Below are 24,943 nucleotides of genomic sequence, written 5' to 3' on the forward strand. Positions count from 1 at the left end.
GGGGGCCACACCCGGTGACACTCAGGGGTTACTCCTGGCTATGAGCTCAGAAATAGAGCCTGGCTTGGGAGACAATATGGGACGCCGGCGGGCACCTTACCTCGAGCGCCACCACGCTGGCCCCAAGGTCTTTAATACATTTCGATTTGATCTTTGTGCGATGTGTTTTATAGAAGTCTGTGTTTGCTTTTTTGCATGTGACTGACCAATTGTACCAAAACCACTTGTTGAAGAGGCTTTCCTTGCTCCATTTTCTGCATTTCTTTCCCCTTTGTCAATGATTAATTGATTGTATGTATGAGATTATTCTCTGTATGCTCGAGTCTATTCCATTGATCTGAGTGTCTGTCTATTCCAGTATCATGCTGTTTTAATGACAAATGCTTTTTTATACAATTTATACTTGGATAAAATGATTCCTCCCTTCTTCTGTGAATATAGTTTTGCTGTGTGACACAAAATTTGATAATCTGTGTCTTCATTGTCATTTGTTTTTGGAAATCTTTTGATTTCTTCTATGACCTATTGACTGTTCAGTAATTATCTGTTTAATTTCCTGATGTTAATGTTATTTTTCATATCTGTTTGTAATTCACTTCTATTTTTAGTACATCATAGTTTGAGGAGGTAGTTGATATAGTTTCTATTTGCTTGTTTTTATGGAGGTACATTTTATGGCCCAGGGTATTGAATGTCCCATGGGTATTGAAGAAGATTGTTTATTTAGATTTTTGGGCATGAAAAGTCTTAAATGTAATACTGAGCACCTCTTTTCCATTTCTTCCTTCAAAGCCAGGATATCCTTGTTGGTTTTTGCTGGTTGATTTATCAGGAAGTGACAGAGTGATATTTAAGTCTCCTATTCTTATTGTGCTGCTGTTGATATCATTCCTTAGTCTATTAGTTTTTGGAAGTATTTTGCTGGTGGCTAATTGGTGCATATTTGTTTAGGAGTTTGATATCTTTCTGATGTGTATATCCTTTAATTGTTAAGACATGATCTTCCCTGGTATTAAAATCTTTACGAGCTGTAGTCTATCTTGTCTGATATTAGTATGGCCACCCCAGCCTTTTTAAAGTAGATGTTTGCTTGAAAGATTGTCTTTAAATATTATGTTTGCTCTGATTATTCAGGTATTGTTTTTTTGCAGGCAGAAAAATGTTGGATTCAATTTTGTGATTCATCTTGCCACTCTATTTCTCTTAACTGGTGTATTTAGTCCATTTATGTTGTGGGAAATGATTGCCATGGGATTTTTTGGAGTAGTTTGATATGTTTATTATGTGTTACTTTAAAATAGGCCCTCTTAATACTTATTTTAAGCTTGGTTTGCATCTGTAAAATTCCTGAGCTGCTCTTTATCCATGAAGCTGTTTATTCGTCCTTCAAACCTGAATGAAAGTCTGGCTAGGTGAAGTATTCTTGGTGAGGCCTTCATTTAATTGAGTTTTTTCACTATATTTCACTGCTTTTTGGCCTGGAAGAAGCTTGTGTTAAATCTGCTATACATCTTACGTGTGCTTCTTTTTGTTTAATTTCTATTTTTGACCTTGATGCTTTCAGTATAGTATCTCTATCACTTTCATAATTGTGAATAAGCTGTGCCTTAGGTACTTTTATTTGGATCTACTCAGCTATTAACTTTGGACATCCAGAATGTGAGTGATAGTATTCTTTAGCTCTTGGAACTTCTCAGCAATGTTGTCTTTTACTGTTGCTTCTTCATAAGAGTTTTCTTCCTGGCCTTTTGATTCCCCAGTGTTTCTTATATTGCTTCTGTTGAATTTATGTCAAGGTCTATTGTTATTTTTTACTTGTTTTGAAGAATTCTTTTAATCTTTTTAAAATTTATGTTTGAAGTTTTCTTATTTGAATTCTCAATTTCTCTTGCATATTTTGGCTATCTGTTCCATGGTTTCTTTGAGTTCTTTAAACATCCTTAACATTTCTTCTCTAAAGTAGTGATCAGAGAGGATGTTTAAGTAGCTAATGCTTGACTAGAAGAAATACAAGGTTGCAGAGTGGCCTACTGATTGCCTACTTCAGTTCTAATAAGCAAAAAATACTGTTTTCTTTATAAATTATTTTCTTTAGCAGAATTATAAGTAAGTATTTTTGGTAACATTGATCTTTTAAATATCACTTAAAGATGCCCCCTAATATCATTTTCTAGCAAATTGTTAAAATAAATATTCTTCAGTATATATTTGGGAGATAATATCAGATTTTATATAATGTTTTTATTTCTAAAATTAAAGTAGTTTTTTGAGTCCTACATTTTACATTTTACAAAGGATGTAGAGGTTAAGACTAGTGTGACATTCAGTACTAAAATTTAAAAAATACTAAGAAGTTTAACAAACGTGTGAACAAAAAAAAATAAACATTTCCAGTCGATTATCAGTGTGGTTCAATAATTCATGGTAGTCTAGAACACTAGCATTTGTCATGGAAAATGGAGGATGTAAAACATCATTAATAGCAAGTCTACAACTTGTCTTTTTCTCTCATACTTATACATACCCTGTGTCACTTCCTTCCAGCCAGAGACCATTGGGAACACATTTGTCCTTGAACACATTTCTTGGCTTCATTTCACTTTAATTTAATTTAGTTTCATAGTAAAATCTGCCCAGAGACATCAGAATTTAATTCAGCATTAGAAATCATAAATTCTGTCTGATGCAGAATGATTAGAAAAGATTGACAATGTGCCCCTTACTTCATCTCAGAGGATAAGAGGATAGAAACTGCAAACAGAAATACTCATTTGCAGTTACATACCTCAGGGATCATCCCATGAGGGAATTTATTGATCAACCTGGTATCCACTAGCCTGTAAACTACCCTTCCTAAAAATTTTCCCTGTTATCTTTGTTTATAAAATTCCTTCTTATAGTAGAGGCAGCAAAATTTAAAGACATGAGTTTGCCCTATTTCAATCTGCCCATGAATCGCTAGTAAAGCTCTGGATCTATCCCCATATTTTTTGTTTCATTGTTCCTTGACCACCAGTAAAAATTACCCTTCACAGTTACAGTTGCAGTGAGGGAGTCTACATTATAAAGAGTCATAGAGTGTCTCACAATAAAATAAAATTATATAACCTAGAGATCTATGTATTGGCTAGTAATTTAAGGGAACAGATCAGGAAGCAGGGATTTGCTGTGATTCGATGCTCTTGGAGATAGTAGTGCTTCTATAAGCGTCTTAATATGCAAAAAAGAAGAAGACTGCATTGAAGCTATTTTTAATTAGCAAAAAAGTAGTAACCACTTATATATGATAGAATAGTTGGCATTGTGCTTTGTGCAATGAGTTTTGGGATCAAAGGTGATTGGAGTCACACCCAATTATGAATTACTCATGTTTATCTTACTTCATTATAGTGGTAGGGTGACCTTTTTGGATGCTAGTATACTCTGTATAACACATCTATTTCCTCATAAGAGAATACCATATCTTTGTTGAATCAGTTTAGTTAATACCAACCCATATAAGAATTTGAGCTTGAATTCTCTTTCTAGACAAAATCACAACATGAATATACTAAGTATTTTCTTTGAAACACAACTACATTTAAAATGAACCATTAAAATGCATAAACAATGAGAAATGAGAATTACTGCATTACTTGCTAACTTTGTAAACAGAAATATAATTTTAAGAATTACAGTTACAATTCTTTATCAAATAATATATGTTAAGTTTAGTTTCTGAACAATATTAAGGCAAGTATGGCATTTGCATGCATAAAGACCATCTGGTTTTAATCGTTGGCACTGACATTAAATATGATCCCTTGAGCTATGCCAGGAATGATTCCTGAGAGAAGTCAGGAGTCAGCCCTGAGCATAGCTGAGCATGTCCTCAAAACAAATGCCAATTACTAAGTTTAAATAATCAATATCAAAGTCTATATGCTTATAATTTGCAGGAAAACTCTCATTTTGGCAAAAAAAGAATTTTTAAAAAAAATTTTTCCATTAATATAGTAAGAATTCACTTATTTGACTTCATGTAGAATAAGTATTGACTGAGGTCTTAAAAGCCAAACACCATCAATAAATCTCAAGTTCTTTACCAATACAAAAGGGTTACTAATTTTAAGCACATAAAAAGAAAATTAATTGGAGGCTGTTTCTCAAGTGGTATTTATTGAGTGGGTCTAGAGGTCACTTTCAGTGATACTAGGCCAGTGGTTCAATACAAGATCCTGAAAGTGCTGCTCAGACCCTGTGTTGCTAGAAGAACACCTTGGTGGTGCTCAGGTGCCTTCAGGGTCACCCCTAATGATGAGTGGGAGACTCTATGGTGCCTGGGGTCAAACTCACATGTGCCTGAACTCCTATACTATATTTACCTGACCAAAGAAGTAATTTAAGAGACAAACTTTTTGTCTTGAATGTATTAGGTCCTTCAATATTTTTGAATTTGTTATGTGTATTTTGTAGTTTCTTTATCTCAATTGAATGTTAAATTTTTGTGTTTCTTTCATTTTTCTGACTATTATGGTTAAAACTGCTATAATATACAAATCTCTTATAAGCATATGTTTTCATTTCTTGAGTTTAAAAACTAGAATTCCTGAGTTTTATGGTAGGTGCATTTTTTTAATAGTTAAAGTAGAGTTAACTCTGTACAATATGCCAAAAATGAACTCTATGTACTTGAAAAGGCATTAAATATAAAAACATGTATAAAGACAGTAAAATAGCTTGAAAAAATAAATGAGCCTCTATATCTTAGCTATAGAGAATTCTCAAAAGGAGTCACTGGAAATACCATTTGTTCAGCAAATCTTTTATATGCCCAGAAAAAATCCAGGGATTAGAGATGCAGCAGAGAACAGAAGAGGCTAAATCCCCTTTCTCATACCACTTACATTCAATTAGAAAGAAGTCAGTTGCATGGAAAAGAGTCAAATGATTGGCAGGTGGAGATTTGTTTTTCTCACTTGCATTGATCATATAAGCCCCATTATATTTGTATATCAAATTCAAGGTACTGCCTAAAGAAATATAAGAAATTGAACTGTATACATTATATAGGTGTAGATAAGCATATTCACACACATATGTATGTGTATATAATGATTTAATCACTTAAATATAAAAAATTCCATAGATAAAGACAAATCAGTTCACCAGCTGTTTAAGTGACATTTCAATGCCTGGCTCTGATGATTTTCATTGAATAATCTTTCATTCCTAGCCTTATCTTCCTGACAAATCAGCACCATTTATAATGGTCTATGGAGTATCATGTAATTTCACTATAAATAGGAAGTTAAGGAATGTGGCAGCCAGTTATTTGTCATATACTATAAATCTCAATGTATTTAAATATTCTTTTTTGGAAGTTCTTTATTTTTTTTCTTTTCCCCTTTGACGTTGTTGCCACTGTTGTGATGACCACTGGACCACACACACTTGTTTGTGGTACTAACAAGTGGTTGCACACTTGGTTTTTATGCTTCATAGTGTAGTTGCAGTGCTCACCAGGTTTTACAGTTTAGCTGTGGTGCTGACTTACTTGGTTGCAGTGTGCTGGAAATTTCTGGAATCATAAATAACAGTGCCAACAGGATAGCACTTAATATGTAAGGCAGGCATTGAACCTGTGGCCTCATACCTGCAAAGCAGAGCCATCAAGCCAGTCACTGGCCTAAGGAGCATTCTTTCCTTATTTATCATCTAAATTTCATAATTATGTCTATAACATTATAATGACCTTTATTCCATTCACAACATTAAGCATTGTATTGAGAACTTGTTTGCCTTTTCAAATATTCAAAAAATTTTGACAGATTTTATGCATTTCTTTGAAGGGAGGAGACTTAAGACATTATAAAATAATGTGTACGGGATCTTATTGTGAAAAGAAAGCATGCCTAGAAAGTAATAAAATAAGAATAGATTCCATTGATATCTTCTAAAGTAGATCTAAAAATTTTAATTGAAAATAAAATCCTGATCAATTAAAACAACCAACTTTTTTTTTTGTTTGTTTTTGTTTTTGGGCCACACCCGGCGGTGTTCAGGGGTTACTCCTGGCTGTCTGCTCAGAAATAGCTCCTGGCAGGCACAGGGGACCATATGGGACACCGGGATTCAAACCAACCACCTTTGGTCCTGGATTGGCTGCTTGCAAGGCAAACGCCGCTGTGCTATCTCTCCGGGCCCAACAACCAACTTTTTTAATATACCAATTATTGGACTGAAAATTTTACATGTGTTTGTTTATTATAATGTCATCAAAACAATCACTGCAGTTGGATAATTACTAATCTCTAGAGAAAGTAAAGCTAAAATAATAATGTTTCAGGGCTGGAGAGATAGCATGGAGGTAAGGCATTTGCCTTTCATGCAGAAAGTCATCGGTTCAAATCCTGGTGTCCCATATGGTTCCCTGTGCCTGCCAGGAGCAATTTCTGAGCATGGAGCCAGGAGTAACCCCTGAGCACTGCCAGGTGTGACCCAAAAAACACAGACACAGACACACACAAAAAGAATAATATGTTTCCCAGAGGCTGAATTTAAATACTAGTGATTTGATTTTAGACTGTTAAGTATAATTCTATGATCTTGCTCATTCCAAATATTAATTCTTCCTTAACTCAGGTCTGTGCAGTTACAGATATTTTATAGCCTTAGATTTTATATACTTTTCATCCATTGTAGTTTTTTCATAATATATACATGTGTATATACTTATATAAATATATTTGTATATTACTTTGAAATCATTCAGTAAATTAAATATATTTATATATTTATATGTATTGTATAAATATAAATATCATCCTGACAAATTTAAACTGAACATTTAAAATGCTACCAGTGCATGTGCTTTTAAATTATCTTTAGGTTCTGAAGCACAGAAAAAAATCAAACATGACAAATAAAAAATAATGGAGATTCCATATAAAATAGTTATTTGTTCATGTCCATAACTATTATTGATTATCTTAAATTGAATGAAAAAATGAATGAATAACATTTTTTTAACTTTTGTTGCGGAATGTTATAAGGTTTTAAAGTGGGTTATACTCATTTCCTCTTAACTTTCTGCTTTAATATTGTTTTTCTCACTTTATTATATTATACCTACTTTGTTTTTATTTTTTAATTTTTTGGCCACACCTTGTGACACTCAGGGGTTACTCCTGGCTATGCTCTCAGAAATCACTCCTGGCTCAGAGGACCAAATGGGACACTGGGGGATCGAACCGCGGTCCTTTGTAGGTCAACCATATACAAGGCAAACACCTTACTGCTGCGCCACTGCTCCAGACCCCTGATCCAGTTCTAAATGCTAGGGATAATGGGGCTTATATGACACAACTCGCAGTACTCAGGTCATATATACCCCAGACTCTATTCTCAAAGGATCCCTCCTGGCTAGGCTCAGACCTTATTGAATGCTTAAGATTCTACCCGGGTTAGCAACATGCCAGACAAGCTCCCTACTTGCTCTACTATTGCTTTCACCACCTGACATAGAGTATTCTTGGTGAGGTGTTCAGTTTATGTTTATTATGTCCCTCCATTCTCTTCTAGCTCCAGAGTTTTATTTGATAGATCTACTATGAATTTCATGGGACTTTATTTTACATTTAAGTTCAATTTTTGATCTTGCACATTCTAACCCAGATGGACCGCAGTTCAATCCCTGGTGTTCCATATGGTCCCCCAAGCCTGGAGCGGTTTCTGAGCGCATAGCCAGGAATAACCTCTGAGCATCACTGGGAGTGGCCCAAACAGAAACAAAAATAAAAAAATCTTTTATGTAAACATTCACTGTTTTAGTATTTCAGATGAAAGTATAACAGAACTGTTGTTTCAATGATATCTGGGATATTTGCTGTTCCAAAGAAAAGCTATTCTTCCAATTTTAGATAGGAACCAATCCTGGTTTGGAAAGTTAATGTGCATGTTTCCTGTCATCATTTTTTTCTTCAGAGAAAATGGGAATTGAGGAATTTGAGGGGATTTGTGAAAGTCTGCAGTGTTTTCTCTGTTTGTATCATCTTAAAGCCATTATAAATGTAGGCCATTTTGAAAGCTTTTGTAAAATGCAGTGTTGTATTCGATACAGCAGTGATTTTTTTTATATATAGCTCACTCTCCATTCCCAATCAATATAGGATATTTTGATTATTTATTAGATAATCCAAATACTTTTACTTTGAGTTCCAGCAGTAGTTATTTCTGTAACCAGTCATTCATTTTATTATTTCTTCATGTTACATTGTATAAGTCAATTCTAGTTTTTATTTATTGGCATAATTAGGTGATTTTATGGGGCATTTGGGCCTTACAAGAGATGGTTATAATTCATTTTCAGTGGTGCTGATATAAATATGAAGTACGGGGAATTGAACCAGTTTTGGTTCCATGAAAGTCATGCACCTTAATAATTGTACTGTTTATCTGGTATGTATTTCTGGTTTTTAAATATCCAGTCCTTCCACATACGTAAATATAAAAGAATTTCTATAAAAAATAGGAAACTTGAACTAAAATTCAATTTATAAATAACTATGCCTCTTTATCCATGTTGATAAGCATTGATCTAATGTTTCAGTTTCATAGTATTCATTCAGATGAGTAATTTTGAATGCTATTTCTTTTTTTAAAAAAAATCACAACATGGTTGTGTATTCTTACAAGATTTTTCAATAGAAATAAGGGAGCTAGTTTATTGTATGTTGCTTAAAAATAATCTTACAGTTTGGTGATAATAAACTTCTAAGGTATAAATTTTGTTTTTATTTCCAAAATTATTAATCCTTATTCTTTTCTAGGCAAAGGTAAAAAGTTTCTTCAAATTGTTGATAAAATTTTGACGAGACTGCTATTTAGAAGACTAAAGCTATTCTCTCTGCTCTTTTTAAACAGGTCTTATGCCCTGTGAGAGATGGATAGTAAACTTTGACACCGACCTTTCAGATGGCCTTGTTTTAGCAACACAGTTAGGAGCATATTGCCCCTTTTTGGTGAGTTGTTTTTATGTACAGTGATCATAATATTGTAAAGACTCTCATAATTTAAATTGGAAAAACAGTTTCAGAAAACTGAGATTTTTTTCTAATGTTTTCATTTCAAGTTCCACTTGGGTATAAATGTATTTCTTCTTTGTTTATTCCTGTATAGTGATTGCAACTATTTTTCCTCAGTAATATATGTCTTTCAATGATTCTGAGCTGAAATATAGAGAACCGATAAAGAGTTGCTATTTTTATTCCATTGCTAACATACTTTGGTGTCTTTTCTAGATTGATACTTTTTTGGTAAATATGTATACACATCCACAAACTTCCGAACAGTATTTGCACAATTGCCTAATTATTGTGAATGTCCTGCATGAAATTGGCTTTGAAATGGATATACAGGTTGGTGCCTTTTATCACACTTTTTAGACATGATTTATGTGTTCTTTCATTTGTCCAGCTTGATTAGCTATTATGTACACAACTTTATATTATATATGTATCACATTGTTGACATAACCCATCATAGTACATTTGTTTCAAGATGACAGAAAGCAAAGTTATTAAGAAATAGAAAGAGAACAGAGAATTAAAGAAATGAAAGAAGGGGAGAGAGTTCATTAGCGTGTTATATTTGTGAAACTTATTGATTATCACTTATAAGAAGCATTAATGCAATAGCCGAAGGTTTAGTATGCTTCCATTTTTTTCTTCATAGATGGGAAATACATTAAAAAATGTCTATGTGGCAATTGTCATTTTTGTAGGCAAAGCAAAATATGGAAGAAATTGGAAATAAACACCTGTGGCCTAAAACACAGGGAGATCTTACCCTCGAAGCACTTTGTCATAAGACCAACTCAAAGCTTCAGGCACACACCATTGTCCAACCCCCTAGTCATTCTCACTGCTCAGCTCTTCAGTCTCATAGTTGTTAATGTCGAGTTTTTTGTAGTAATTAGAATATTTTTTAATATTTATGTACCAGTATTTATAATAGTACCAATATAGGATCCAAATGTGCCTGTATGAAGTGGCAATAAATATTTTTGCATGTTGGATGAAAAATTTATATGGGCCTGCAGTCTTTTAGTTGAAATTATTAACCTAGACGGAGCTAGTAAATATTAGTGAAGGAGAAAGGATTTATTTGGGCTTTAATTGGTGTCTTGGATTTTGATTGTTGGAATAAGAGAGAATGATGTTTACTCAGAGTAAAAGCAATGAGCAGAAAGTAGAATGTGAAAGCAGTGATATTATATAAATACACATTGTCTTAGCCAAAATTTGAAACTAGAAAATGGATATATTCATAGACTTGGATTTTGAAGATCCATACAAAAAGTAAGGAGTTTAGAATGTGAATATTATAGGGCAAAAAGGTATTTGTACAGCTGTGGTACATAAGTTCTAGCAAACTGAGGCATGGGGAAAACGGTGCCCTTATAATGATGCTACCTTCTACAATGCAAAAAGTTTAGTGGTAATAATGCCCATATATGGCTTGGTATGAGGTGCTTCCTTATACCTAGAGGAGAAATAACATTTTGTAATGATATGCTGAATTTTGCTTCACATTAAAATTGCTTATGGCAAGAGTGATAGTACATTGTGGTAGGTGCTTTTCTTGCACATGGCTAACCCCACGTTTGATTCCTGCCATCCCACATGGTCCTCTGAGCACTGCCAAAAATGATTTCTGAGTGCAGAGCCAGGAGAAAGCCTGGAGTATTGCCAAAATACTTCCCAAAAAATACTTCCCAAAAAAGATAGATACATTTTAAATAATCACTTGTATATTGGAAACACTTTTTTTTAACCAGCTCTGACATTTTATTTATATAGTGGTAAAATTGTTAAGAGAAACTATAATCAATGATTTGTATAATTATAGTGCTCAGAGATTATACCTGCCAGGGCACTGTACAGAATGCTAGGATTTGGATACTGGTAAAGGCAAGCATCCAGTTTTAGAGTTTAACTTATAGGTTTTAGGGGGTAGAGGAATTAGAATATTGCAATTACCACAGAGTTATTGCTTGTGCCGACCTGCAGCTTCAGTTTATTCGTGGTCGTGGAAAGGGTCTGCACCTGTAAAAGAAATGGGTGGGGAAAAAAACCCCAAGGATTCTGATTATGGCGTCAATTTATTTTTGAAATGCTATGACTTATATAGTTTTTACACAAAGGGAGGAAGGCACAATGCAAACATTTGTCAAGCGTGCATTTGTCAAGCATGCAGTTCAAAAGGTTTGGCATGTGCCTGTTAATTTGATACAAGTTTCTTGAGGAACATCCTATTATCACACCAAATGCTCTATCTATAGATCTGAGTTTCCTGAGGCAGAAGAGTGTGACCTTATGGTTCTTTTGATCTGCGTCAACTCATGGCCAGTTGGCACGTACACAATGTATAGCTCAACTAAAGGACAGGCCTGTTAGAAAATGGCAGTTTGCTACAAGGTGGCTGTGCTTATGCTAAGACTGTGAGGGAGAATCTGGCTCCGTACAATTGCTCTCCTAAACAAATATTTTATCATATATAAGTTTAGCCTTAAAAACAGATGTCATGAGTTAAAGTGGATTAAAACAAATCTTATTTTACATAAGATGAGACAATGGGAGACCGTAACACTCTTTTTAAGTTTCCAAAAAAATTTATTAGAGATTTATTTTTGTTCAGCCATTCTCTACTTTCTGACTGTGAAAGTAGGTATGTGCACAAATAATAAGATTCGTACTGAAATTCTCAATTAACACCTTCATATAACTGTGCTCGGGGCTAATCGAGTAGTATTTCTTGTGCTTTTCTTATTCTATAATGATAAACCTCTTTCATATTCCCATAGTATATTTGTCATTGTATAACATTGATCAGACTTGCATTCCATGCTCACAGCTAAGCCTCTGGTTAATAAATCTCATGGTGCATCCACAGAAACTACAATGCTAATAAATAAAAATGCGAAACTTTCTATAGGGAAGGCAGTCAGTACTGTTCTTTATAAAATTTCAATTTGTCAGTGGTGATTGTTACTTATGTTTGGTATATAGTTTAAAGCTGGAATATGTTGAAGTCATAGCAAATTAAATCCATCATGAAACTCAGAATCATCTCCACTCTTCTTGCTGCTTACAAGGAAACTAAGATCTACAGAAACCAATTTATTTAGTTGTGTTGATGACCCAGTATAGTAATAGAATTTGAATTTCCTTTGCCGGATATTTTTCTCTATGATTTCTTTTTGTCTATTTAATTTTTTTTCTTTTCTTATTCCAGTAGAGAATAGCATCATAAGGTAGAAAAATACACACATGAAATTTTGGATTACACCTGTTATGTAGAGCAAGTAGTGATTATATTAAATTCTTTAAAGAAAATTATTTTTGTCTGATCAGTGGATAATCTTCAGACATAATTTTTGGGGGAGACTTGGCACAATCAACAGATGATCTATTTATCATTCCTAGTCAGCAAATGGACAAGTCAGGCTGCTTCATTTTTATGCTGGAGCTTTAATCTGGCAGTTTATAGATTGCATGGAGTGTATTTGACTCAATGCTGTTCCCATCTGTAGCTGGATCAATAGATTTTCAGCTAGTAGGGCATTTGCATTGTATGCTGCTGATCTGTGTTTGATCCCCAGCACCATATATGGAACCCTGAGTCCACCAGGAGTGATCCCAGAGCTCTGTGCCAGGAGTAAGTCCTAAGCACTGCTGGGTGTATCCCCTAAAAAACAAAATGATACAATTTCCAAAATATTATAGTGCTCAAATATATAGATTTGGAGCCGGTGTGGTGGAGTAGCCGGGTGTTTGCCATGCAAGTGGCTGATTTAGGATGGACTGTGGTTTAATCCCCCAGTATACCATATGGTCCCCCAAGCCAGGAGCGATTTCTCAGTGCATTGCCAGGAGTCACCCCTGAGCATCACTGGGTATGGCCCAAAACCAATATATATACACATATATATAATTTCAAATTCTGTGCTTTTATATTAATAGATATAGAAACATATAATTTTAGAATATATTCTCTATTTCTATAGTTATACAGAATTCACAGATACAGAGAGCTAATTTATTTTATTAAACACAAAGACATCTGGGAACATCTGGCTCATAAGTGGAATATTACTATAAGGAGCTTCACAAAATGGAGGGTTTATAGTCAGAGATTTGGACAAGGTTTTTTTTTTTTCATAAATTACATAGTTCCACTTTCTTTTTTTTCTTTTTCTTTTTTTTTTTTGTTGTTTTTTGGGCCACACCCATTTGATGCTCAGGGGTTACTCCTGGTTAAGTGCTCAGAAATTGCCCCTGGCTTGGGGGGCCCACATGGGAGGCCGGGGGATTGAACTGCGGTCCTTCCTTGGCTAGCGCTTGCAAGACAGACACCTTACCTCTAGTGCCACCTCACCGGCCCCCCGATTTCTTTTTTATTAATAATTTTTATTTTGACCAAAGTGGATTACAGATCATTCACAGTAGTATTTTAGGTACATAGTGACATTGAATCAGGGGGATTCCCACCACCAATGTTGTCCTCCCTCCACCCCTGTTCCCAGCATGTATCCCATCTCACCCCTCCTTTACTCCTCGGGCTGCTAGTATAAGTGGTCCCTTCTCTGTCTAGCTTGTTGTAGATTGGGTATTGAATCTATTGTAGATGGCTTTGGATTTGGTGTGTAAGTCTGATAATTTTTTATTTCTACTCAATGTTCATACAACTGTTTGGGACAAGGTTATTAGAAAAAGAAAAGAAAACTTCACCTAAGGCTGTTCTCCCTTGCATTTTATTATTCAAATGATCTCACTGGTCTTCAAAGTTGCTCTGAATTGGTTAAGCATTTTAGGGAGCAATTTAAAATAAAATTGCATAAAATAGTAAATCTGAGAATATCCCTTACTGCTCCTTGGCATGAAATCACCCAGGAGAACTTAATAACTCTCTGAAATGTACCAAGCCACCACTTTATCATGTTTATCTGATGACAAAAGTGGGAGGTAGATGGAGACCAAGGGGATTGTGTGAAGTTATCAGACTATTCATTGACAATAACAGGGTTATTTGTCAGTGGTATTTCATATGTCCTTGAATCCTTGCCTTCAATCCCAATACATTTTTATGTGAAGAAGTTTCTCACATGACATTGAACTTCTTATAGAAGATCATAGGTACTACGTGAACTATGAAAACAATCGTTTCTGATTTTGGTCCTCACCACTTTTTGGCTTCTATATATACTCTGGCTGTATTGAATATCGCTGTTCTTATTTCTCTGCAATTCTTTACTTTATCTCAAATCTATGCAATGACGATCACAGATCTATTTTTTAATCAATATAATTGATTTTCTCTGAACTTTGAATTGAAATGTTCTTCTCTACCCAAATATAAAAAATTTTGGTTATCTATGAAACCGTCTTTTAAATTTTCTCCTTGTTGCTCATAATTGATTTTCAGTCTTCCATGTGAGACCCCCTTCACCAGTGCACATATTCTACCACCAGTGACTCCAGATTCACTCCCAACCCATACTTGCCTGTGGAGCAAGCATTTTACCTCCCCTCTTTCTTTTCTCACTCTTCTTTCACTCTCTCCCCATTTTTTCCCTTTTAGACACTGTGGTTTGCACTACTGTTAATGAAGGGTTACCATGCCTATCACTTTAATTTCTGTTAAGCACCCAGTTCTTGTCCAGCACAATAATTTTCAATTATCATTATCTTAGCCGTCCTTCTCTAACTGCACTGCTCCACTACTTGTGCCAAGCTTTCTTACCCTGGACTGATCCTCCTGATCCTTGTCTCTGATGTCTCTGGATAGTATTAGCATACCATCTCTTTTTTTTCTTATATTCCACAAATGAGTGAGATTCTGTGTCTATCCCTCTTCCACTGACTCAACTCACTCAGCATATTACTCTCCATATCGATCCATGTATGAGCAAATTTCATGACTTCATTTTTCCCAATAGCTGTGTAGTATTCAGTTGTGTAGATGTACCACAGTTTCTTTAGACATTGATCTGTTCTCAGGCTCTTGGGTTGTTTCCAGATTCTGGCCATTGTAAATCGTGCTGCAATGAGCATGAGAATGCAGAGGACTTCTCTGTTATGTATTTTTGAGTTTCTAGATTATATTCCTATTAGTGGTATTGCTGGATTGTGTAGATGCTCAATTTCCAGAACTATTTTTAGGACTATCCATATATTTTTCCAAAAAGGATAAACTAGTTTGCATTCCCACCAGCAGTGAATGAGAGTCCCTTTCTACTTGCATCCACATCAGCACTGCATGTTCTTGTTCATTATCATGTGTGCCAATCCCTGTGGTGTGAAATGATATCTCATTGTTGTTTAGATTTGTATCTCCCTAATGAATAGTGATGTGGAGAATAAAAGAAACCCCCCCACCATGAGTTTTAATTTCTTATTTTCTTATTTTTGCTGTATTAGTGATTAAAGTTTGTTAATACAGAATAAAATTGCATGTTTTATGTAAATACATCTATTAGTAGACTTTGGTAGGCACATGTATTAGCATAAAACTGTATTCTTCGTTACTTAATAAATAAAACTATGTTTATCTAAAAAAGAAACTTATTCAAAGTTAACAGTAGTAACTGTTTTTCTTAGAATACATCTCATGTGTATTGAAATAACTAGGCCACCCTCCTCTAATTCACAGCAATATTTTGTTTTCTGGGTGTACATTTTAGTCATATAGCCGACCTGCAATGCTTAATTATTTTAAAAATCTTTTAGCATAATGAAAATTTGATGTAGAGTTTTCATACATGTTTTAAAATTTACCTGTATACACTCTAAATTTTACTTCTCTCCTTTAAAAATAGGCCACTGACATCTGTGATCCCAATCCAATCATGATGCTCATGCTTTGTGCCTACATGTATGAAAGGCTCCCTACCTATCTCCCTAGGAAATCAGTGATCTTTCGTTGTTCTCTGCATGATACTACAAGAAGAGAGGTAAAGAGTATTTGGGGCCAAATTAGAAGTATATATAATTTGATACCTTTTATATTTTAGATATGATTATACTATCCCCAAATTAATCAAATTTCAATATGGTAAAATAACTTTAGCAAAGTTTTCTCGAAACCAAAGTTTTTGAAGAGTAAGAGGTCTAAATTTTGCATAAAAATGTTTCAACTACAGTGAAATGATATTTTATATACTAGTAAAAATAAGTCTGTGGAGGTAAGACATAAAATTTAGGGATTTGGAGGGAGGGTCTCCAAAGTGCTGGGCCCGGTCTCCCTGTAATTTTGTCAACTGGGGCAGTGGTTCTATGGTTGTATATTTTCATATTATGGTTGTATCTTTCCATATTAATGGCAGCATAATATTGTCATTTCTTGAGATGCTCTGACACTGGCAGTTTGGAGTTAGAATATTGTATGACCTGAATAACTTTGTAGATCATGGTGCCTAAAGTTTATCAAAAGGGCTATTGGCTGTTTGGTATACAAAGTAGTATAAGGCAAGTTCAGTAATAATAGAATTTGACTAAAAATGAAGCTGGCTTCATCTAGAAGTTGGTATAGGTTTGGCCAAATAGCCCTTTAGATAAATTGGATTATGTAAATTCTCTTTTATATTATATACATATTTCCCTTTGAAGTAAGAATACAATCCAGGACAAAGCGATAGATCCAGGACATTCACTTCCAGTTCCCAAATTTTGTTCCCTGAGCATTACCAGGAATATTCCCTGACCTTAGAGAAAGGAGTACTGAGCATTGTCAAATATGGGCCCCAAAGTCCAAAACCAGGAGCAACCAAAAAGACTAAAATTCATGTTGCTCAATTTGCAATTGAGAAAATTACACACATGTGTGTTTGTGTGAATATAATGCACATGTATATATGTATATTATATTTTTCTCTGTATTAAATGTTTTCTTTAAATAGAGTATCATTTCTGCCAGTTTGATCACATAAGGAAAATGTTTGATTAAAATGTATACTTTTCGACAAAAATGATAAATGTTACTTTGTGTATTTTTTAAAATTCTGATCTTGTTTTTATGTTCATATTCAACTAAGATTATGATAAAAAATCCAAGCGCAAGAGAGCTGGTCTATAATGCAATGATTAGGGGAAGAGATGCTGCTGATTTCAGCACTGTTCCAAAAGGGGAAGACACTTTTAAAATTCTTCCAAGGTAAGTATTTAAATTTGTTCCTTCTTCTAATGTAACAAATACCTAATTCAATTGTAAAAATTTGTGTTTATATATATATATATATATATATATATATATGAGAAAAGGATTGATCTGTAGAAGTAGAGAAACTGTTCATATTTTCTGAGATTACTTATCAGTTTTGTTAGAATAATTCTAAATAATATTAAACAAATTCATTTTATGCATTGATTTCATTTTTGTTTATGTTGCATGCATATCAGTCATAGAGGTTAAACTATAAATTACATGTATTATATTTCTGTTTCCATCCTGTAATTGGAACTGGTGTGGGCTAAACTTATTTTGCAATACATATATGTATATATATTTAGGTGCATATATGTATATGCAAATGTACATATATAAATCTTATACTGACATGTTTCTAATTATAAAAGCATGTGTTATCCATTGTAGGGAATTTTGCAGATACAGAAATATTTGGAATAAGAAAGTATTATCTCAAAGAAACCCTCCAATGTTACCATTTCTCCAATGCCTTTTTAGTTAATGTTTGATTAAAGAGATAGATGGATACATAAATAAGAAAATGATTAAATTGATCAGTAGGTATATCAACAAATAGATATGTTCCAAATGGGATTAATTTTATAAAGCACTATATTTTATCTGATTCTATTCCTACATACTTGTTTAATATTTCTTTTTATATATAAAATTAGATCCCCAGACAACAGAAGTGAAGGATCAAGGCTCAAGTGGTAGAGAATATACCTTGCGTGTGCAAGGCTCTTGAATTACATGGAACAGGGTTAATACTCAGTATTACCACAAAAAGTCCACAAAAAATCTGAGTTTGTTTTTATACAATTCTGACATAATAAATATGAGTATAATATGTGAGTCTAATATATGTGTTCCCAGTTTAGCAGATCCTATTTCAAATACCAACATATGTTGTTGAAAACAAATACCACTTTTGCATAATGAATATGAGAATAGCTATTCTTTGCACAGGGGTTAACAAATTTGATAGCCACTAATGCATGTAATCTTGAATTTTAGTCATTACCATTGTAGACAATTATTTCTCTGAATACAAGGTGACAGATTATATATACCAAAGTCAGTTTTCAGCATCTTTATTTCAGCCATAAGTTAACAAGAGTTACTTTTCAAATGTAACGTTTGGGCCATTTTTATTTTATTTAAAAACTCAGGAAATTTAGTTGCAAATGTCTGCTTTCATTGTCATTTGTTAGCCTGTGATCACTTTCTTCAGTTACTGCTCACTGCTAAATAGTATGTAATTTGCAAAGTCTGAATATTCATGGTTGGGACTGTATTGAAATTAAATTAATTATGATAAGGAAATTCATCAATCAACTATTGAATAAAAACCTTTTAGAAATCACCAGCCCATGTCTGTTAGAAAATCTAACTAATAATACAAGTTCATTTGTATGAGGTCAGAGAACCATTTATTTTCCCCTAAACCCTTCAAATAGGATAATGATATAAGTGGAAAATACACAGATATGTTGCCTTATCTTTTTCTTTTAAATCTGCTGGAAAGTGAAAGTGAGAGTACAGGGATAAGGTGCTACCCTGGTTCAATCCCTGGGACTGTCTATTGAACACATTTCTTTAGTTCATTTCCTTCTGACCCTTTTACCTATACATAGTTGTGTTTATTCATTCAGATGTAACTACATGCCAATAGAAAAACATATAGGGATTTTGTATATGCATCGCTTTGCTGGTAGACAGATTTTCCTTTATGTTAAAACATTCCACTGTGGAGATGGGGATTTGAGCTATACCTAACAGTACTCAGATGTTATTCCTTGCTCTGCACTTAAGAATCACTCTGCGGCATGCTCAGGGAGGTCATGTGAGATGACAAATGGAAATCACATCAGCTGTATGCAAGGAAAGCATCTTAATCCAATGTAATAATGTTCTAGTCCTCAAAATATTTTTGTTTGTTACATCCATCTGTATTCAGAGTTTACTCCTAGATCTGTGCTCAGGGAATACTTTTGGAGGGCAGTGCAAATCTTACAGGCTGCTATGGATCAAACTCATTTGACCACATGCAAGGCAAACTCCCTATCCACTGTACTTTTGCTCTAGCTAAAGCATTCTGCTTTTAAGCCCAATTTTTCCATATGATCCAACTATACCACTCCTAGTAATGCACCCTAGGAATACAAAAATACAATACAAAATTCCCTTCCTTACACCTATATTTATTGCAGCACTATTTACCATAGCAAGACTCTGGAAACAACCAAGATGCCCTTCAAAAACTGTGGTACATATACACAACGGAATATTATGCAGCAGTCAGGAGAGATGAAGTCATGAAAATTTCCTATACATGGATGTACATGGAATCTATTTTGCTGAGTGAAATAAGTCAGAGAGAGAGAAAGACGCAGAATGGTCTCACTTATCTATGGGTTTTAAGAAAAATGAACGACATTCTTGCACTAATTTTCAGAGACAAAAGGGAGGAATGCTGGAAGTTACAGCCCACTTCATGAACCTCACCACAAAGAGTGATGAGTTTGGTTAGAGAAATAACTACATTGCGAACTATCCTAACAATGAGAATGTATGAGGGAAATAGAAAGTCTGTCTAGAGTACAAGTGGGGGCAGGGTGGGGAGGAGGGATATTTGGGACATTGGTGATGGGAATGTTGCACTGGTGATGGCGGGTGTCCTCTTATATGACTGAAACACAACCACAATCATGTTTGTAACTAAGGTGTTTAAATAAAAAATATATTCCTACCTTAAAAAAACGTTGATGGTGATAATTTCTGTCAAAGAATTATTATTCTATGCATAATGTTAACTATGCTAAAAGTCAGTCAAAGCCAAGTGAAAATCGTATCAATATTTGTAACCCATTCAGTGGTCCTTGAAATTTTTAAACAGGGGGCCAGTTCACTATTCCTCAGACTGTTGGAAGGCCAGGCTATAGTATAAACAAAATTGTGAACAAATTCCTATGCGCACTGCATATATCTTAATTTGAAGTGAAGAAACAAAACAGGAACAAATACAATATGTGGTCTGCAGGCCGTAGTTTGAGGACTACTGATACAATAGCTGGAAACCAAAAAGTTGAAGATGAATGGAGCTGGACCTCCTTGCTTGGCTCATCTTTTTAATTTCTTCCAAAATTATAATACTTTTAAATACCACATTTTTATTTTCTATTTTTTATTATCAACCAGGACTTTAATATTAAAATTTTTAATTAGTTCTCCCTTTCCCTCTGTGTAACTAAAATATAGTGATATGATAAACAATCCGCTAAATATAGCACTGGGTGTTATAAATTTTACACGCAAAGTATACATGTTTTCATAAAAGTACCTCTCAGAAGATCTGATACTGTATAAATTTTATGTGCACTTGGAAGCTAACTTTTGAATTTGCACCTTGGAACAGGATGTCAATAAGCGATAACAGTAATTAACTTATAGGCTTCCTGAGATTGTCAATTATCAATCTCTAATTTATTGTAGAAGTGAGTATATATATTGTAGAGTGTAGGCACTGTGAAAGTGATTTGTATGGAATAAATGTGTCTTAGGTTTTGTTAAACTAAAATATTTATTCTTTAATCTCTTACTCATTAGAAGGGAAACTACTATCACGGTGGAATACAACAGCCGCTTCATCCATCCTGCTGAAGCTTTGCTGATGCTAATTTCAAAAACTGAGCCCGTGGTAGGCGGCATTACCTTGACTTTCGGTCTTAGGGGTGAGCTTCTCAAGTTTAAAAAACTTGTAAGTAAATCTTATTTATTTGCTTCTTCTATCAAGAAAACAGGGAATGTTCTACATGTTGCTTTTCTTTCTATTTCTGTCACTATGCAGCTCTTTTTTCTCTAACAGATCACAAGTACATACTTCCATTTACATAATTGTTACCTTCTGTGTTTCTGACATTTCTCCTCTGCCACTCTTACTATAGAAATAAATGTCCAGTTGTGTAACTGATATTGAAATAGTATCCAGATAGATAGTACATGGGCTAAGGCATTTGCCTTGCATCCTGCCATAACTACTTTGGATACCCAAGACAATAAATGGTCCCCCAGAATCGCCAGTGGTCTGTGAGCACAGGGAGCCAGTGAGATAGTATAGCATATAGGGCACTGGCCTTACATCACCCAAAATCCCAGGCATCTCATTTATCCCCAATCACTGCTACTAGTAATTCCTGAGTGCAGAGCTAATGAGTTACACTGAGCATCACTGGGTATGACCCCTCCCCCAAAATACATAAAAAGTCCTCAAATAGAAATTTCACAAATTCTCTGAAATAAGTGGCATAGATTGGTATAAAAAACCTAATTGGTGTTACTCTGTCACTATCAAGTTCTCGCACAGCAATGGAGATCCCTGAATTTTAGGTGATCTCTGCTCTTCTGTGTGCCATCTTATGTTTTTAAGTTCTCACAGTCTTAATTGAATAATTGATAATGATGGAGAAATAAAATGTAAGGAAATGATCAGCCTGAAACTAATAATTTTTTTAATGGAGCCCTGTGGCAATTGGAAGTTTGATTTACAATACTTGCTTTGGTTAAGAAAATATTGTCAGGGGCCGGAGAGATAGCGCGTAGGTAAAGCGTTTGCCTTTCATGCAGAAGGAAGGTGGTTCGAATCCCGGCATCCCATATGGGCCCCTGTGCCTACCAGGGGCAATTTCTGAGCATAGAGCTAGAAGTAACCCCTGAGCACTGCTGGGTGTGTCCCCCCCAAAAAAAAGAAAATATTGTCAGGGTTCTCAACATATTATAAACATAGCCATACCACAATCACACATTCTTACAGATATTCCTGCCCTCACTCTTGATTATACACATCCAAAAATGCATACACTCCTGATTTGCCCTTATAACAGATGTATTAGAAGTTGTATGATGATTAATTTACAAGTGAGAAGTAATCTACAGACATTGACAAAATTAATATTAAGAAAATAAGCTTGGAAGACACTATTCAAACAGTTTAGTTGTTAGTACTAATTAAATGATGAGGTAAAATCATTTTTATCTGGTTTTAATAGGGAAAAACTTGTGGAAGAAGGAAATGCCAAAATTAACGTTATATCATTAGCATACTGCTTAGATAATTTTAATTTATATTATGATCCAGAATAATCTTTTGTTATATATTTATTTTACACTAGGATATTATAAAATGCATAAGCCCATGTTATACGTGGAAACATATCACTTTGAATGTTAAAAATCCATTTCGTGTTGCTGGAGAATTTAGGTAAGTTATTGTTTCGTTACAAATTGATTGATTGCAGATAGCCATATCTAGTTTCTTTCTCCTTTTTTTTTGCATTTTGGTCCACACCCATTGACACTCAGGGGTTACTCCTGACTAGGCACTCAGAAATTGCTCCTAGCTTGGGGGACCATATGGGACATGGGGGATCGAACCAAAGTTCGTCCTAGGTTTGCGTGTGCAAGGCATACACCCTACCGCTTGCACACCTCTCCAGTCCCCATATCTAGTTTCAATGCAATTGTGTAACCTTATTCAATAATTCTAAGGAAAAAAATAACTATGCTGTTGTTTATAAGTACCATAAGATAAAACAGAATAAATAATAGAAATATGCCAATTTTCCTTGAAATGTTACTAGATGTGGGATGGAGCCATTAGTAGTGCATAGGGAGTTGCCTTGAGCATGTCAACCTGGCTTTGATCCTTAGTATCACAGCTGTGCCCTAGGCCGGCCAGGAATCAGTCCTGAGTGTTGAACCATGATTGTTCCCCAAGCATTGAGAGGTATAGTCCAAAAACTAACCAAGAAGATGCTACTTGATCTATATAAGGCTATGGCTGATTGTATCAAGTTTATATATGTTATCTATAGTCTTTCTGTTTACTGAAATTAACTTCTCTTTGAATTAAAAATATAATTAGTTAATTCACAAAAGTAAAATATTGATTCTAGTAGGACATGCAGTTTTACTTAAGGTATCATGACTAATGAAAACTCCACATTAAGCATGTATTTGTTGTCATTAGACTTAAAAGATTACAATCAGCAACAGAAATTTCAAATTAAGAGATGGAAAGTGCTGAAGCATTATTTTAGGTTACAATAGAAAAGTACAGGTCTGTAAAATTAATCACAGATGTGTTGAGAAAGCAAAAATAAATGCTACCTTCTGTACTGTTTCAATTCTAGACTCTGTGCCAGCTATTTCTATCACTAAGAACAAGATGTTCCAAGACATAATTGTGTAATAGCTATAAGATATACACTTGCTTATTATTTTCATATTTATTAATCTCAGGGTTCTCTACAGTGTGCCTAAAAGTTTGCTAGTTTCTTATTAGAATTATAAGGCATTGTTGGCAAAATATTTTTGGAGGGTCCCCTAAGCCGTGTTACTCAGGGTGAAGGAACCTGAATGACACTCGGTGGAACTCAGCAAACCAGAACACAGTTCAGTTCTCAAGCTTTGTGATATGCTACTGCACAGGCCTGGAGGTTCTGGGTATCAACAGAGCCACATCCCACAGAGATGTGAAGGAGCACATGTGGGGCCTGGAGTGGGACTTGGGTCTCTACACACAAAAGTCATGCACCCTGTCACTGATCTTATTTTCCTAGCCCCAACAAAATACATTTTTGTTAGAACAGTTATTGATTGGTTTCTGGTTTTCATTTTATGTCTAAAGAATTTTTTTGACAATATTTTGAAGTGCTACATCAGAATGTAATAAGTAAAAATAAGTCAAAATATGTGGCATTAATCCAAATATGAAAACCTGCCCTGGTAAATTCACCAAATTCTAAATTCTAAATTCTTTAGAGGAAACAGGGTTTAAACATTATCAGGTATTCCAGTAGCATAACCCAAAGAAAAACCCAGAGTTCTGATAATTGGGAAATAATAAAATTTTATGTTTCTTTATATCACTATATTTTACTGATACGTTAAGCTTTATCTGAGATCAAATTAAAATTGTTATGTGTTATGAGAGGTGCATGGTTTGGTAGCGAACAGTACTAGTATCTACAGATTTGTGGATCTCAAATTTAGGCTCATTTCAAAACCAATCACAAATTTTATGAGAAATATTTTATATTTTGTAGTGCTGTATTCCTTGGTAGAATGTAATTATATCATGTGTAGTTTTATATTATCTTAGTTTTGGTAGTATTTTCTTGAAAAATTTTACATTTATCACAGTGGGATTTTTTTGTTTGTTTGTTTGGGGTCACACCTATTGGCACTCAAGGGTTACTCCTGGCTCTGCGCTCAGAATTCACTCCTGGCAGGCTTGGGCGACCATAGAGGATGTCAGAATTCGAACTGGGGTCTCTCCTGTGTTGGCTGTGTGTAAAGCAAATGCCTTACTGCTGTGCTCTCGCTCCAGCTCTCAGAGTGGGATTTTATACCATAATTCCTTTTCGTTATCATTATTTGTATGGGCTGTTTAGTTTTTGTTTTGAGGATCACTAATATTTAAAATTTATTTTATTTAAATATTGTGGTTTAAAACACTCTTAATAATAAGGTTTCTTGCATACATTGTTCAACACCACACACTCCACTAGAGTTTCCACTTTCCAGCACCAGTACCCCGAGGAATCTTGCCAGCTTCCTTACGTTCTCATTTCTTTTCCTTTTTAAAACATTATTTCATGTTATTCTCTTAACAAAATTGAGAGAATAATGGACACTATATTAGTTTTAAGGATTT

The 24,943-nt window shown here is 34.5% G+C and overlaps 1 protein-coding gene across 1 annotated transcript in view; it reads left to right on the forward strand.

Annotated features, from left to right (window-relative positions):
- CFAP47 (cilia and flagella associated protein 47) overlaps positions 1-24,943 on the forward strand; it is a 433,368-nt gene that overhangs the window by 188,240 nt on the left and 220,185 nt on the right. The window contains exons 34-39 of the mRNA XM_049766890.1: positions 8,905-9,002; positions 9,282-9,398; positions 15,860-15,994; positions 17,075-17,193; positions 20,836-20,986; positions 22,398-22,486. Coding sequence (XP_049622847.1) covers positions 8,905-9,002; positions 9,282-9,398; positions 15,860-15,994; positions 17,075-17,193; positions 20,836-20,986; positions 22,398-22,486 — 709 coding nt within the window. The remainder of the gene's footprint in view (positions 1-8,904; positions 9,003-9,281; positions 9,399-15,859; positions 15,995-17,074; positions 17,194-20,835; positions 20,987-22,397; positions 22,487-24,943) is intronic.

The sequence above is a fragment of the Suncus etruscus genome, chromosome X (genome assembly GCF_024139225.1).
Source record: "Suncus etruscus isolate mSunEtr1 chromosome X, mSunEtr1.pri.cur, whole genome shotgun sequence".
Classification (NCBI taxonomy): domain Eukaryota; kingdom Metazoa; phylum Chordata; class Mammalia; order Eulipotyphla; family Soricidae; genus Suncus; species Suncus etruscus.